The 16,797-nt window shown below is 33.0% G+C and overlaps 1 protein-coding gene across 7 annotated transcripts in view; it reads right to left on the bottom strand.

Annotated features, from left to right (window-relative positions):
• Nucleotides 1-16,797, bottom strand: part of PDS5B (PDS5 cohesin associated factor B) — a 180,887-nt gene that overhangs the window by 62,539 nt on the left and 101,551 nt on the right. For all 7 annotated transcript variants that reach the window (XM_007960096.3, XM_007960102.3, XM_007960100.3 and 4 more), the window contains exons 14-18: nt 11,349-11,430; nt 8,927-8,975; nt 5,956-6,095; nt 4,387-4,502; nt 2,374-2,479 (exon numbers count right to left, since the gene is read on the bottom strand). In XM_007960096.3, coding sequence (XP_007958287.1) covers nt 2,374-2,479; nt 4,387-4,502; nt 5,956-6,095; nt 8,927-8,975; nt 11,349-11,430 — 493 coding nt within the window. The remainder of the gene's footprint in view (nt 1-2,373; nt 2,480-4,386; nt 4,503-5,955; nt 6,096-8,926; nt 8,976-11,348; nt 11,431-16,797) is intronic.

The following is a 16,797-nucleotide window of genomic DNA, read 5'->3' as shown; positions in this document are numbered from 1 at the left end:
TACATACATAGATGATAAAACTATAAAGAATATTGAAAGAATAATAAATCCAAAATTCAGGACAATGATACCTGGTGAGGGGACGTGAGTAGGCAAGAAAAAAGACTACTCAGGGAACTTGAACAATATTTTTAATATTCAATTTAATGTGACACTCTATCTACTTTTCACTCGTATTCACTTGGTTACTACATATTTACTTCTCACCTGTATTCACTTGGTTACTATACTTTATAATTTACATATAAGAGAATATATGTTTATACATATATCAAATATGTACCAAGAAAAAGCAAAGGAAATACAAAGCTCATTTAAATCAGCTAAAAAAAACTCCAAAAGACAGAGATGTCAGTAAATGTATGAACAAAGGATAAAAATGGTGAATTTACCATAGGGAAAACACAAATGATTAACATGTGGATAGTGGACCTCACTAGTATTAAACATGCAAATTAAAACATTATTTTTGCTTATCAGACTTGCAAATCTTTTAAAAATGTATTATATTCCATTTTGTGAAGGTTAAAAAGATGGGCACCTTCACATACCACTGATGGAATTATATATGGGTAAAATTTCCCTGTACAACAATTTAAATATACATTGCTCCAAGAATTTTGAAAGTGGTCGCTCTCTTTAACTCAATAATGCTCTCCTAATTTTCTAAAAAATATGACATTACCAAGAGATCTTACATAGAAACACTCAGCTTAGTACTGTTTGTAAGAATGGAAGTAGAAAAATGAAAATATTCAACAATAGGAAAATACTAGTGATACAGAGAAAGGAGAGTCCCAAAGTGAGGCTTAGCCCGCAAGGGTTTTTGGCTTTGCCAAGGAAAGAATTCAGTGACATGGTAAAAGAAAACAGCTTTATTGAAGTAGTAGTGTTACAGTTCCAGAGGTGTTACATATACCTCTATGGCTGCTTCTGCAGAGCAGCACTACCTCACAGGTAGGGTACAGAGAGCTGCAACTCAGGGCAGTTTCACAGTAATATTTATACCTACTTTTAATTATATACAGACTAAGGGGCAGTTTATGCAGAAATTCCTAGGGAAGAGGGAGTAGCTTTTGGGTCATGGTCATTGTCAAGGAAAGGGACAGCAACATATTAGAAATACTATATTTAGTATTATAATTAGTAAATATAGTATTTCTAATATAGTATTTCTATATTACTATTATAGTATTTCTATATACGGGTATTGCCACAGCAATGGCAAACTGACAAGGCACATTGGTGGGCGTGTCTTGTGGAAAGCTGATTCTGTCTTGCCCTTGTTTTAGCTAGTCCTCAATTTGGTCCTGTGTCTGAGCCCCACCTCCAGAGTCCAGTCCTGCCTCCTACCTCAGTAGGATAGTATGATACCCCAAATAATGGACTAATCACCATTTCAAAAATGTTTATTATTATTTTTACCACGAGCTAGGAATGGTGCTAAGAAATTCATGTACATGATTTAATGTCAAGCTCTGCCTCCCGGGTTCACGCCATTCTCCTGCCTCAGCCTCCCGAGTAGCTGGGACTACAGGCGCCCGCCACCACGCTTGGCTAATTTTTTGTAATTTTTAGTAAAGACGGGGTTTCACAGTGTTAGCCAGGATGGTCTCGATCTCCTGACCTCATGATCTGCCCATCTCGGCCTCCCAAAGTGCTGGGATTACAGGTGTCAGCCACCGCGCCCGGCCTTAATTATTATCTTGATTTCATATGAGGAAGTGAAGCAAGTAATGTGGTCAAAGGCAGACCTAAATGACAGCTACTAAATGACAGCCAAAAATCAGATCTGCTTTAGACACTCTTAAAAATAAAACTCTTGAAAAACACCAAGAAAAATGCTTATTTTTAATAAGGGAAAATAGTTAAGGATACAAAATTGTATATTCAGCTTGATCTCAATGATCCCAACTATGCATTTGTTGAAGATTAAAAGGAAACAAAAGAAACTAATGTTTATGTATGATGAACCTATGTTTTTTGTAATTTTATATATTCTAAGTTGTCAATAATGAACTAATATTTTTACAATCAGTAAAAGACAATATTTTATGAAACAAAAAAAAGTTTTACAAAGAATTTGGCTCATTGTGCAGTAGAGCTGTACCTTCTTTGCTCACTAATGACACCTTGAATTATATTCCACTATTTTAATGTAATTAGTAGTAGGCTAGATTATAGCATTTAAACCCCAAAATAATCAGATCACATGTAAGAATAAAAATACAATTTCTAAATCATCTAAAACAACTGAGAAAATTTTACTTTAGATTATATAAACTTAAGAAGAAAACATCAAGAACAAATAATATAAACTGTATATGTTAAACAGATATCTAATTAGGCACTTAATTTTAAATAGGTATTTACCTTAAGCAGTTCAAGACCAGCTCTGATGGCTTGATCAGTTGGAACACCCTCATCTTCATCATCTGCTGTTCCATCTATTGATTTGTTCACTTGTTTAATAAGAGCACTAAAATACAACCAAAAAAAGTCATTTTTTCAAATGTTCCTAGCAATGTCTAAGAAAAATAATCCTGTGTTACATATATGTGCATATACATATATACATATCTGAACCGAATACAAATTTGATATAGCTGGTTTTTAACACTACTGCAAAACAACTATAATAAAATATTTTCAGATGCTTCTTTTCAAAAACAGTTCTTTTCCCTTGCCCATTCAAATGAGGTCAAAATGTTATTCAATTTGTTCTTTATTAATGCTACCAATATCTTTATTATTATATTTTTCATGGCAGGTCTGAGCTCAAACACATAAACGACAATTATTTTTAATTATCTAAAACTGATTATTAGTCCAGCAAGTAGAACAATATATACAGAAATAAAAAAGGATAACGGAAACATTAAGCCCTTCTAAACCATTTATCAAATATTACTGTGTGTCAGGCACAGTTGTCAGAGTCAGAAATATATCTAGGCCTCCTCCTAAAAGGTGAGGAATATCTAAGTAACAGACATACAATAAAACCTCATTAGAACATCAGAAAAGGAACAACAATAGATCAAAAGGAAACATGACGTTTCAAACTTTCTTCTAATAAAAACAAGCTTATGTTATTTTATTTTATTTATTTTTGAGACAAAGTTTCACTTATTTATTTATTTATGAGACGAAGTTTCACTTTGTCACCCAGGCTGGAGTGCAGTGGCATGATCTCGGCTCACTGCAACCTCCGCCTCCCGGGTTCAAACAATTCTCCTGCCTCAGCCTCCCAAGTAGCCGGGAATACAGAGGTGCACCAACAAACATAGCTAATTTTTGTATTTATAGTAGAGACAGGGTTTCACCATGTTGGTCAGGCTAGTCTCAAACTCCTGACCTGAAGTGATCTGCCCGCCTTGGCCTCCCAAAGTGCTGAGATTACAGATGTGAGCCACCACGCCCAAATTTACTTAATGAATTTGTCTGATTCAGAGTCTTCCTCTTAAAAATACAGAGTCTTCTACTTCTTGTCTTGCTTTTTAAACCTCAGAACTACCTCTTCAAATGAAAACTGATATAAGAGGAGACCAAAGTGACTGACAAGTAACCAAAATGGGGTCTCTCTATTTGTAAGGGGTCAATGACCGTAAGCTATGCCCAATGCCCTCCCCAACAAAACATCCCCAAAAGGGTTTGAGTACAAGATGAAAAAATCATTAGTATTATTTATTTTAGATTATAACATATACCTCTCAAAGAACACTACTGATGACTAGTAAATCAGTATGCCCTATATATATTGTATAAGTACTTTATTTTTTCAACTGTGGAAAACATTTTAGGGAAAGTTTAAAAATAAAAAAACATCTCTTCCCACATTTCACAAAAGGAAATGCAGAGAGAAAAAGAAATAAGTTTCCAACTTGTCACAGGTAGTATCAAAAGCTGAAACTTTAAATGAGGGCTGTTTTAAAAAGCAACATTTTCAGTTCTCAAATTATCTGTGAAAATGCATCATTTGTTCCTTTGCAACAGATTCACCTAGTTTCCCAAGGGTATAAATAAAATTTATTTATATTACCTAAACTATGCAAGTTAACAAAAAAGAAGAGTGTCTGGTATACTGTTAACAGATAAAATTAGGCTTAGATTGACAATTTCTCACACAATTTGAACCAATCCTTAAAATTAAGATAAATAACAAGAAAAACAACAAATATACAGGTACAGAGGAGTATATATGTGTGTGTGTGTGTGCATATACAAATAGAGATATATACAGAGGAGTATATACAGAGGAGTACACAATACACACAGATGTGTATCTAGTTTGGTGCCTTGTATATAGCAGGCACTCAACAATGACCGATTCCTGAATGCATGAATGAATGAACAGCAATGAGAATGTAGTATTTTATATACAAATACCTGATAGATTCGGTATCTATGTGCACAGGTGCTATCCTCTCCAAGAGAAATTTAATCATTTCCAGGAAAGGATTTGTAGGCTGTTTGGGGTTGCCCAACTTCTTAGTTATTTCACGCTGTAATACAGATTTTTTCAGGATTACAAAAGTACATTTAAACAAATCATTATGTTAAAATATTAAGAACCAACAATAATTAAAACCATGTAACACTGACGCTGGAATAAACAAATCAATAAGAATGGAACAAGTCCAGAAAAAAAGACTGAATTAAGGATTTAGCATATGAAAAAGGTAATATTTCAAGTAATCAGGGAAAGGTAGACTAGTCAATACACCATATTGAAATAATTGGATAGACATTTGGAATAAAATCAAAGTAAGGTCCCTGTCTCATATATTACATCAAAAATATTCCAAAACGATAAAAATACAAATAAATAAAACCAAGAGTCACTGGATGAACAAACTTGAGGAAGTAAAATTATCAGAAGAGCTTGTTAAAACTACAGATTCCTGAATTTAACTCTGAAGATTCTCATTTAGTTGATCTGGGGTGAAGTCAAGAATCATCTTTCTCTAAAAAGCATTTCAGAAGGTACATAGTTAACAGATTAAGAATCACTGACAACAATAAATATTTTCATTCACTTATAACAGAATAGGATTTCATAAGCAAGATAGCAAAGTCAAACACCATGAGGTAAATACTGACTTACTTAGATAAAGATAGAAACTACGGTATGTAAAGAACATAATAAACAAAAAGGGTAAACTAAAACTGACAGAAAATAATCTGCAACTTAACAAATGCCATATGACAAACTCACAAATCAATAAGATAAAGACAAATACCATTCTATAGAAATAGCAAATATTATAAACACAACCTACAAAATAAATATGAATGGCCAATAATCCCAAGGAGAAAAAACGGTCAGATGAATAGCGACTAACAAATATAAATACTATCAAAATAATTGTGTTTTTGTTTTCACTTGGGTTTTGTTTCCAGCAATGACACTGACCAATATTGTTATGTGTGAGAAAACGGTCACTCTCATTACTGGTGATTAGCATAAAATTAATTCAGTTCTGGAGAACAATTTGCCAAAGCATATTAAAGGCTTTAAAAATGAGCTGTCAACCTATGCAATTGTACTTCTTAGAATTTATCCTAAAGAAAGAATCAAGACTGTGTAAAAATATTAATTATATTCTTCTTCATAGTAATCAAAAAGTAGGAAAAAATGTGAATGTGTAACATAGTGGACTACTCAATAAATTATAGTACATGTCTTCAACGGAGCTATTAAATACTAGAAAAGACTAATTAATGAAAAAGTAAAATGTACAAAACTGTATATATAATATAATCTCACTTTATAGAAGGACATATACCACAATATTAACAGTAATTGTCTCTATAGAGAAATTACAGTTTATCTGCATTGTTATTTATGTGACATTTTTCAAATTATATGATGAATATACATTACTTTTATAAAAGAGAGAGACAATAAAGAAGATTTGGGGGCTTTTTCAAACATTAGCTCTTTTCTATCCTTACCACACAACCTTCAGCCTGCTTGCAGGAGCATGTTGGACTAACAAGTACTTCTAACTGCTTTCTTATTTTCTCATCATCTTCTAACACCTGTGTGAATTTCTTCATGAAATCCTGAGCCTTACCAGGATCAGGTAAATTTCCTTAAAATAAATTAAAGTTCAATTAAAATCAATTTTTTTAATTCTTAAAATAGTAATAGGTCAATGTTTTCATTTCTTTTATTGCTTTAAAATCCTTACCTACAAATTCAGATTAGTTTAAGAAATTAAATTGTGAAACACCTTCAATAGTCAATTTTCACAAATAAAAATATATTTTCTAGAAATATAAAACAGGATCATTGTGAAGGGACATATACGCAATGAAAGACTAAAATGGCTACTTCCAAGTAATCCCTTGTAATATTTAAAGGCATCAAATGTCAACCTGAATAATGCCAATTTTATTAATGTCCCCTTGAGCTTGCTGCACACACTGCTCTCTTACAATTTAAGAGATCAATCACTAAGTTTTACCTTTAGTAACTATTTTCCTGTATTTCCCTGTTTATTGTTAAACCAACCCAGAGAGTTTATATATACATTCTTGCTATCTAGCAGTGACATATACTGAGCAACCTATTCCAGGGGTTACTGCTGGGTAAGTCATTACTACATGGGAAAGAATGAATCTTTGTAAAATCAAAAATGATTTTTATACTATTCTGCTAATGTGTCTATGTATCAAAATACTTATGAAAGCTAGTAAAATGTTGACTGTGGTATCTTTTTTTCCTGGCTTCTTAACTGTTGTAGAGAGCCAGACTAGAATATGGCATCTCCAACAACAGAAATTGTAAAACAGAACTTCGGCACTTTGTGAGGCCGAGGCAGGTGGATCACAAGGTCAGGAGTTCAAGACCAGCCTGGCCAAGATGGTGAAACCCCGTCTCTACTAAAAGAATACAAAAATTAGCCCAGCGTGGTGGCAGGCGATTGTAATCCCAGCTACTTGGGAGGCTGAGGCAGAGAATTGCTTGAACCTGGGAGGTGGGGGTTGCAGTGAGCTGAGATCTCGCCACTGCACTCCAGCCTGGGTGACAGAGCAAGACTCCGCCTCAAAAAACAAAAACAAAAACAAAAAAAAAACCCAACAACAGAACTTTGGACTATCAAAAGATTAGTAGAAATTCGAAGGAATCCCAAAATATGAATATAGTAAACATAGTCTTCAAGTTCACATACAATTCTGAAATCCCATTTTATGTCTTGGTGAGATATTTAAATGACTTAATGTAGTTAAGAATCTATTAATAAATTAATCCTAAATACTTCTGTATGACCTTTTCATGTTTCTATAACAGAAAAAAATCTGCAAAGAAAGAGAACCACATTATAGTACAACAGATAAACATGATCACTTATAGAAGATAAATGGAATGTTTTTATAAGTTTTACATAATAAGCACCTGAGGGCAAGCTGGAAAACTGCTAGTTCAGCACTTCGCAATCTGTGTTCCAAAGATCACTAGTAGTTCAATGGAGTTTAACAGTGTTCAGGAAAAGGTATTTTTTCAAATAATTTTGGAAAGTGTTATTTTACAGCCCCTTCATAATGGATGGGCATCATAATAAAGGCTACAATAAGGCCTATTATTTCAGAAAAAAAAGCAGGGGGAGGGAAAAGAAGGGAGAAAGAACACTCCTTTAATTTAGCATTCTATAAACACATATGACAATGAAATCCCTTTTTCTCACAATACTAAGTTAACACCTGCAGGATACTAGCATTCCTTGAAACAGAATCTGGGAAATACTGAATCAATGGAAGAAAACTGACAGGAAAAAAAAAAAGAACTTAGGGAATGACCTCTTTTAGGAGACAGAATCCATAGCCAAACTATAAAAAGGTGATACGCCAGGCACCGTGGCTCACACCTGTAATCCCAGCACTTCAGGCCAGCAGTTCAGCACTAGCCTGGGCAACACAGGAAGACCTAGTGTCTAAAAATATGTATTTTTTTAAATTAGCCGGGTGTGGTAATACATGCACGGAGTCCCAACTACTCAGGAGGCTGAGGCAGGAGGATGGCTTGAGCCTAGGAGGTCAAGATAGCTTTGAGTTATGATTGTGCCACTACACTCCAGCCCTGGGCAAAAGAGCAAGATCTCTTCTTTAAACATCAAATTTTTTTTTTTTTTAAGGAATAGCACAAAACAACTTGCTTCAGCAAGTTATCCAGGTGACTGGAAAGTAGTTTTCCCAGGACAGAAAGAGAATTTGGTCTTAAAGTTCTACTCATTCTAATACTCCCATTACTTAATCCAAAACCCAGTGAGTTAGGTTTACTATTATCTTCAGAGTCTTTACTTTCATACACATCTTGGTATATTTGGTGTCTCAGATTCATCTTAAGATCTCTTCATTATTACCAAGTGGAAGCTCAGTACAAGCATTCCTCCAGGTGTTTCTGATTATCCCTCTGTCCATCTGCTATACACAGTGACCTCTGAGGTGGGAGGAAAAGCAAATGACCCACAAAAACAGCGACTTTTCCCTACTTTTACACTAAACAAAGGAGATGTTCCATATAATCCTTTTGTATTTACTGTTAAATGAAATATCATTTTACTTAACATCACCTAAAGCAAAAAAGCAAATTAATATTTTTTCAAAGAAGCTGTTATGTATGTAGTTATTAGGTATATCCTTTATATTTCCGCTTGGAGTGAATTAGCTTCAGTTAGTCACATTAGAACAAGCAATACCAAACAGATTCAGTTTTTATAAGTTTTTACATGATGATTTAAATAAACTCTTAAAAATAAATTTATGTACTAAATTCTTTCTCCAGCTCTAGCTCACATAAGAAACTAAAGAAAATTTAAAATTCCTATATTATCATAGCCTAGAACAAAACTGCATGAAACACTTTAAATTATAAAATATTTCAATTAAAATTACATTTTATACAGATTTTAAAATAACTTACTTGTAATAACCATCACTTTCGAAAATATGGCCTTGACACTGGCATCTGTCTGTAAATCACACAAAAAAATGCAAAATTAAAATTCCCTGACAAAAAACTTCATCACACTCTGCAAAAAATTAGACAAGCATAACCCACTAAATGCTGCACACCTGTGCTCTTACCACTACTGTCACCTTCTTTATCATTTTTATTAAACTCTAGATAAACTGGACAGGAGGTAAAAGTAAACTCTTTCTCCACTTTCATTACGTCTTATCTCACCCTGTTAGCCTCCAAACAGAAATCAGACAGCTGCACTACATCTTGGAACAGGTAGGTATTTTGGGAGTTTTTGTTGTTGCTGTTGTTGTTTTTAGAGCTGAAAGAACAGGGAAAACTCCTACAATGTTTAGACCTGAGAGCTGTAAGGCATAGTCATGAAGCTTATGGGGAAGACACTAAAGACAATTAAGATGTGACTGACATGTCAAAAAACAGAAACAAAAAAAAAGTCATTGAGCAAGTTTATTTAAAGTACTGAGCTAAATAAACACTGAACTGAAAGCAATAAAATCAAATATATATACAAACAGACCATACCTATTGAGAATGAGCTTGCTAAGAGCAACTGAGAGTTAAACCATAATAAAGTTCAAGAAATAATTCCCAAATATTTGGAATTTAAAGCATCAAACAGCTGTCTAGAAACATGTAAGATTTCTGTTGCCACTGTTTTATTTGGGGGGAATGAAGCGGTAGTGGGCTATCCTCCTCCATTCTGTTACTTTTTCAAACCCACCACACATGAATGAGAACTCCATCTTTAATGTGGATAACTGGATAATTATTTTAAAACAAGCAAAAAGAAAATTCCACACTGTAGAAGAGAATTAAACATTCCAGTTGAATTGCGACTGTATTTAGTGATTTCATGTATGACTCAGCAGGAAAGTCTAAGACCCTCCCAATTTTTAACAACAGGCAAAATGAAGAAGCTCCATCTAAATACATAAATTTTAGAGGAACAGTGATAATCAAAAACAAAGTTATATTTGATTACAATCTCACACATCATGCTGTTCAACATATGATTTATACACTTAATATACTACCTGGATGCTACTACAATTTCAATAATACCTAAACACAAATAATTTTATATACATGTAAGTAAGAACACCTTATATTTTTAATTAACACTCTTACATCTTTGGCCATAAAGAGGTAAATACACAGAGCTCCAAGTAGCAGAGAGAGGCACTTTATCCAGAGATTATTAACGAAAACATACTAACTTACCGCATTATGACACTAACTGAAACATGCTTATTGGCTAAAACATACTAATTTAACAGGATTTAAGAGAAAGGAAACAGCAAAATCACTAAATTAGTTTTAAGTCATTTATTTTAAGGGAAAACATATTTTAACAGGTTCAATATACTCAATAATCACAGAAAAAAGGTTATGTTCAATAAAACACAAAGAGATCACAGTTTGTCTATAACAAAAATATTACTCAAATGTAAGCTTCAATTAGGCAAAAAAGTGGTACAAAATGTCTTATTACTAGTGATCTGAAGGTTTAAAAAAATAGTGAGAGGGTCACTATAAACCACTCAAACAAATGGTGTGAGTTTTTTTTATTTGTAGAGCAACTGGTGAATTTATGCCTAGGGAAAAGGTGAAAATTTTCACCCCTTAGATGAAAACAACACTGCTCCACTGACCTCTATCCTGTGAAGTGTATGTGTGGAAGAGAGATTGAGAAAGAGCACTCTAAACTGAAAAAGAAAAAAAGAATATTCTTGCTTTCTCTGAAGGCAATTTAAAATGACCAGGCACATTGCTTTTTAGATGAATTATGCCTTTTACATGTCTATATACAACATTTCAATGAAAAAAAAAAACCCTAGAATCATTCTAAATGATTGATAAAAGATAAAATATGATACACCCAATGGATAAATACGACCATTAAATTATTAATACTAGGTAGTATATTAAAATCTCCATAAATATTAAGTAAAAATATCAAGATATCTAACTATAATTACATAATTATTGAAACTTTCTAAAACCACAAGCGTATACAAAAAAGTAGGGAACATCTTACAGTGGCAACATAAAGTGTAATTTCCTTCTATTTTCTATGCTTTCAATAATGCTGAGTTATTGTTTACATCTTTATTTTAAAGCTACCAAAAAACTTTAATCTTGAGTACAGAGACCCACACTCTGTTTTATGTTGGGTATTACCTTTTGCAGATGTAAACACTTATCACTTTCTATCTAATAAGTTTCTTAAAAATTAAGAGTTTTCTAAGCAAGGACTCCTAACTTCTACAGTCAGAACTTGTGCAAACAGAATTGTAGCAGCAATGGTAAATAGTAATTAAAATACTTGTGTTTTAAAAAACACTGAAGAAAAAATTCTTACTTTGGGTTGCTTAATCAAGTCAAGCAAATCCTTTACTTGATGTCGGAGCAGATTTTGACATTTCCACATTTCATTCAATGCTCTGAAAAACACAAACATACACATTTAAATAACAAAACAGAATAAAAATCTTTCTAGAATATTACAACTATATAATTTAAGGTTCAAATTATAAAAGGAGATGACAGAGATGAGATGAAATTCACAGGACTAAGCAACTGATAATATGTAGAGGGAAAGAATGGAATCAAATATAACACAGCAGGATCAAAAGAAATAATCAGTGGTCGAATTAGGGTAGGAATTAACCAGATAAATTACAAACTTGAGAAATAAAGGAATAACTGACAGCATAAGGTGTTGTAGCAGGCAGGATGAAATGGAATCAAAGACATAAAAAGAAGAATTAGTTATAAGAGAATGGGGATACTTTTTCTTAAGACAAATCTTAATTAAATTTTAAACAGTCTGGAATTATTTATAAGTGAATATTCTTTTTATATGTCAAAAACTCTGATGTTCTCTTAATAGTTGTATTGTTCTCAGGCAGAAATTTAAATCTAAAAAAAAATTATACAGGTACAAAAGAAAATATATAAACAACAATATTATATTAATATATAGAGAATAATTAATGTTAATGAAATACTTGATTACAGATTAGAACCACAGAATTAAAACTTTCTAAGGAAATCTCCCAAAACAAGGAATATTTTTCATCAGTTTGTTTTCAATTATTCTACACTTCTATTAACCTCTATTACCATACATATGAAACACTGCCAAAAAGCAGTAACACAGATGCATATAAAAAAACTCTTTTTCTTGTAATAGACAAAGAACACTGTTTCATATTTTAATTCTCCCCTTTAACAATATGTTTGAAAAATGCCTTTTGATTTTTTATTTTTTTTTTTATTTTTTTTTTGAGACGGAGTCTCGCTCTGTTGCCCAGGCTGGAGTGCAGTGGCCGGATCTCAGCTCACTGCAAACTCCGCCTCCCAGGTTCACGCCATTCTCCTGCCTCAGCCTCCCGAGTAGCTGGGACTACAGGCGCCTGCCACCACGCCCGGCTAGTTTTTCATATTTTTTAGTAGAGACGGAGTTTCACCGTGTTAGCCAGGATGGTCTCGATCTCCTGACCTTGCGATCCGCCCGTCTCGGCCTCCCAAAGTGCTGGGATTACAGGCTTGAGCCACCGCGCCCGGCCAAAAAATGCCTTTTGATTTTTTAAAGGTGATAAACCAGTTCAAATTTAGGACAATTGAAATCCTTTATAGTAGTCACATCAACATGGTACTGGCAAAGCAACATGAGGACATTTTCATCTTAGAAGTTACATTTTAAATAGCTATACTTTACTAATTTCAAGTTACTAAGTTCTACAAATTTTCATAAGCACAGTTTAAGAATATAAACATTGAAAGCAAAATGTTCATACTCCAGAGGGCTAAAAATCTAACAAGAGTTATATGATTAAAATAATTTTCAAAGAAATGTAGTAGTCATTTGTAAAATTACTTCTGAACTCCAAAGTCAATGTATTCTCTTTCCTATACACTTAATCATTCTAACTTCTGAAAGGCCTAGATTTTGAAGCTTGCTTTCACTTAAAATAAAAGGGAAATTACCTGTTATAGTTACTCATTAAAGATAAAATGTCAAGCTATTTTAAAGCCCATTATAAACTATTATGGTTATAGCTTAAAACAGAAAGTGACCATCTCTAAGAACTTGTATTATAACATGTTCATAGGAACTGTCATTTCAAGTATTTTAATAAAATTGTATTAATTAGCAAGGCAATCTGCGCCTATTTATTGCCTTTCTAAATAATTCTCTAAAAAGGGAAAACAGTTATACTAGGAGAAGCAATATTACAACAGGAAGAAAAATCTCTATTTAATATTAGTCTGAATTGCAGTTCTGTTGCTAAGTAAATATAAAAACTCCAGTTACAGCCTGGATATTCTTATATTTGTTACCTGACATTTTAAATATACAATTAGTTCCCACAGTTCTCCTTGTTACCAAACCACAAGTTTGCAGCAACTCAAAGAAAAAGACAGCTACCGTCAGGCTTCAGTCAGTGGCCTGTCCAAATGTTGAAGAGGACCTGTCCTCCAACCTTTACCTCCCAACTGACAAATCACCCATGGAACTTAGAAGTACAAAACTATCTAGACGCAAACTTGTTTAATAAAAGAGAAGATCACAACGAAGACCCCGATACCATCTTCTACTACTGTCGCTAATAGGAGTGCTGGGGAACTTGTGAGAGGTGGAAGTACACACTGTTCTCTTTTTCAATAATCAAGATATTTCATTTACTTAGGAGCTTATTCAGAAACTGATTCACATAAAAAGTCTGAAATCTAAGAAATACTTTGTCTTCCCCAAAGAAAAGTAGTCAGAGAATAAAATACACAGCTCTTTCAACAAATAAGAGGAATCCTAACCAAACAAGTTCTCACTAGGAACATGCCCGACAAGCAGCTATTTTTAAGTCCCTTTCAAACTAAGTTGAAGTCATATATTCAAATGACTTCAGGGCTAGAATGTAATTTAAATGAATAAAGAGGAACAGGTGTTGTAATACAGAGTAGTGAGGTGTGTGGTGAAATCAGAACATTAATGGACCAAAAAACTATAAAAGATCAATATTATCTGTATTCAGGAAAATTAAAGATAAGAAAATTTGATACTCAAAAGATTAGGAAAAATTTAAATGTCTGATAATATACAGGAGGATGCAGAAATCCATAAACCACTGATAGGAGTATAAACTAGTATAATCATGTAGGAAAACAATTTGATACTAGTTTACAATGATGAAAAGGCACATAGTCAGAAACTCCACTCCCAGCTATATACTAGTCATTATGAACCTTGGTGGCCCATTAAAATCTCCTGAAAGGCTTTTCTAAAAATCAAAAGGCTCAGACTACACTCCAGACAAATTAAGTAACTATTTCTGAAGGAAGGACTTAGTTTTCAATTGTTTAAACCTCCCAGGGTGATTTGAATAAGTAGCTAAATTTGAGAATAACTCATATTCATACCTTACAGAAACTCTTGCATGTGTATATTAAATTGAAAAGTATTTACAGTGGCACTATTTGAAATAGTAAAAATAAATAAATAAATAAAAATAGAATACAGACATCCATTTTCTGCAATGACTCAAATTTCTGATATCAAAATAATGGAATAAAATTATGGATTAATGACAGTGCAATTTTATAGCACAGTCAAATGAATGAGATACAGCTATGTATAATATTATGAATGAATCTTGGAAACAGAATAAAGACACAAAACACTATATACACAGTTGTTTCACTTTCATAAAGTTCAAAAACAAGCAAAAATATATTACTGAGCGATATACATATATACACACACATATACATACATGTTAAAAATTTTTTTACAGGCAACAAGGGTAGAGGTTACCTCTGGGAGGAAGATGAATGGGAGAAAAGTTTACAAGTTGAGTAATAGATTCATAGGTATTTTTATTTTATTACTATGCTTCATAACATATATATGTGATTTATTATTATTATTACATAATAAAAAAGGTAATGGATTTTGGAGAAAACAACCACAGATAAAGTACTAAAATACTGGTAAGTATAATAGTTGGTCAACTAATCACAAAAAGTTGGTTAAAGTGAAAATCATCTAAAAAATGATATATATGTACCCTAAATGTTTTATCTTAAAACAGATAAATACCCATTCATTCACCAACCATTTTTGTAGAATCAAAGCCTTTCCTTTTGAGTACTGGTCCAGATTGGAATTTACTTTCAACTTTTCAATGGCATTATTTTTCAAAGTATCGCTTGTGAATAGCACTGTTTCACTTTTGAATTCAATCAAATATACTTATTTAAGTGACGAGTGATATCTGACATGCTTAGTTTTATAACAACTATTTATACTTTGTATATTTAGTGTTATTTTTCTTGTTTTCTATCTTGTTTCTGGTATTAAAGTTTTCATTAATTATTTTTTGTTCCTCTGTGTTTGGAAGCTATACATTTTAACTGCTTTCAGAGGCAACTGTTAAATGCCCACTTATGACATACTTAGTCAACATGTCTGCCCTCACTAATATGGTAAAAGAACCTTGGAACACCTTCATACTCATTACTTACCTATCACCTTACATGCTGTTATCTGACAGGACCCACCTGCAGTCAAAATTTTTCACAAAGGCATCAGGCATCAACCAGTCAGAACCATGGGCAGTGGAAGAAGATCCTGGAGACATTCCAGCCCTGCCCAGGCATGGTAGGGCCATAGGACGGAGGATTGCAGGGACAGTCAGGAAATCTCACATAGTACTGCAGTGGTGTATGGTACTGGCTAAATACTGGCCTACATGCTACCTACTTTTTAATCCACACTCCCACCCCTTGCAAATAAAACTGTATTATTACTGTTTTTACAGTCCTTTATTATTTATACTTATAGAAATGTTTCAAATTCTTGAATTTTATTACTTTATAGACTTAATTTCCTTTCTTACCAAAACAAGGCTATTCTTTAATAATTTTTTTCAAGTAGGACTGGCATATTCTTCATTTTTGCTTAAAAGTGACATTTCATTTTTACTCTTGAATGATAGTTGGGGGTTGAGTAGAGAAGTCTAGATTTAGTATGATTTCCAATAGGTTGTTTTGAATATGATATAAATACCATATTTCATCCAATTTAAGAGGCCATCAATTGATTTTGCCATGAGAAAAAGAGCCACCAATTAGGCTATGACAAATCAACAATTTTAGGATATATTCCAATTCCACAGAAAAGTTTACAAGAAATAAAATTAAATATGAGAGTAATGTATTTTACTATGTGTAGTGGAAAAATAAGCTTTGGAACTAAGTAGGATTGAGTGCAAATTCTGACTCCCTCTTACTCCTTGTGTGATTGTGTGGAATGTCACATCTGTGTGATTCATTTCATCATATGTAAAACAGGAAAAATATCACTTAAGCCAGGATTGCCAAGCTTTTTCTGTAAAAGGCCGGACAGTAAATATTTTAAGCTTTGTGGGCAATCAGATCTCCTTGCAACCTACTTTTCCACAGTAGCACAAAAGCAGTAATACATAATACAAATTCCAGTGCCTGAAATACAGCAGGTAGGGGGAAAAAAAAGGTGTATTTCTCCCCTCTACAACCTTTTCCTCACTATTTCTGTATAAAACATAAACAGAAAATAAAATTATTTCCATGGAAAAAATGAAGTCAAAGTCTCATTAAACAGTGGTATAAATGAAAATTACATACAGTCCCTTAGATCTCTCCAATTTCTCAACATTTAATCCCCAATACTTGTAAACCACATTTGCTGGAATACTAGGGGTCTACATTTCCTAAAACCTGAAGCAAATCTCTAAGACCTCAATTTCCTAACCCTTAGTATGATTCGA

The sequence above is a fragment of the Chlorocebus sabaeus genome, chromosome 3, assembly GCF_047675955.1.
Source record: "Chlorocebus sabaeus isolate Y175 chromosome 3, mChlSab1.0.hap1, whole genome shotgun sequence".
NCBI lineage: Eukaryota > Metazoa > Chordata > Mammalia > Primates > Cercopithecidae > Chlorocebus > Chlorocebus sabaeus.
Note: the sequence above shows the minus strand (reverse complement) of the source record. Positions and strands in the feature narration are given on the sequence as shown.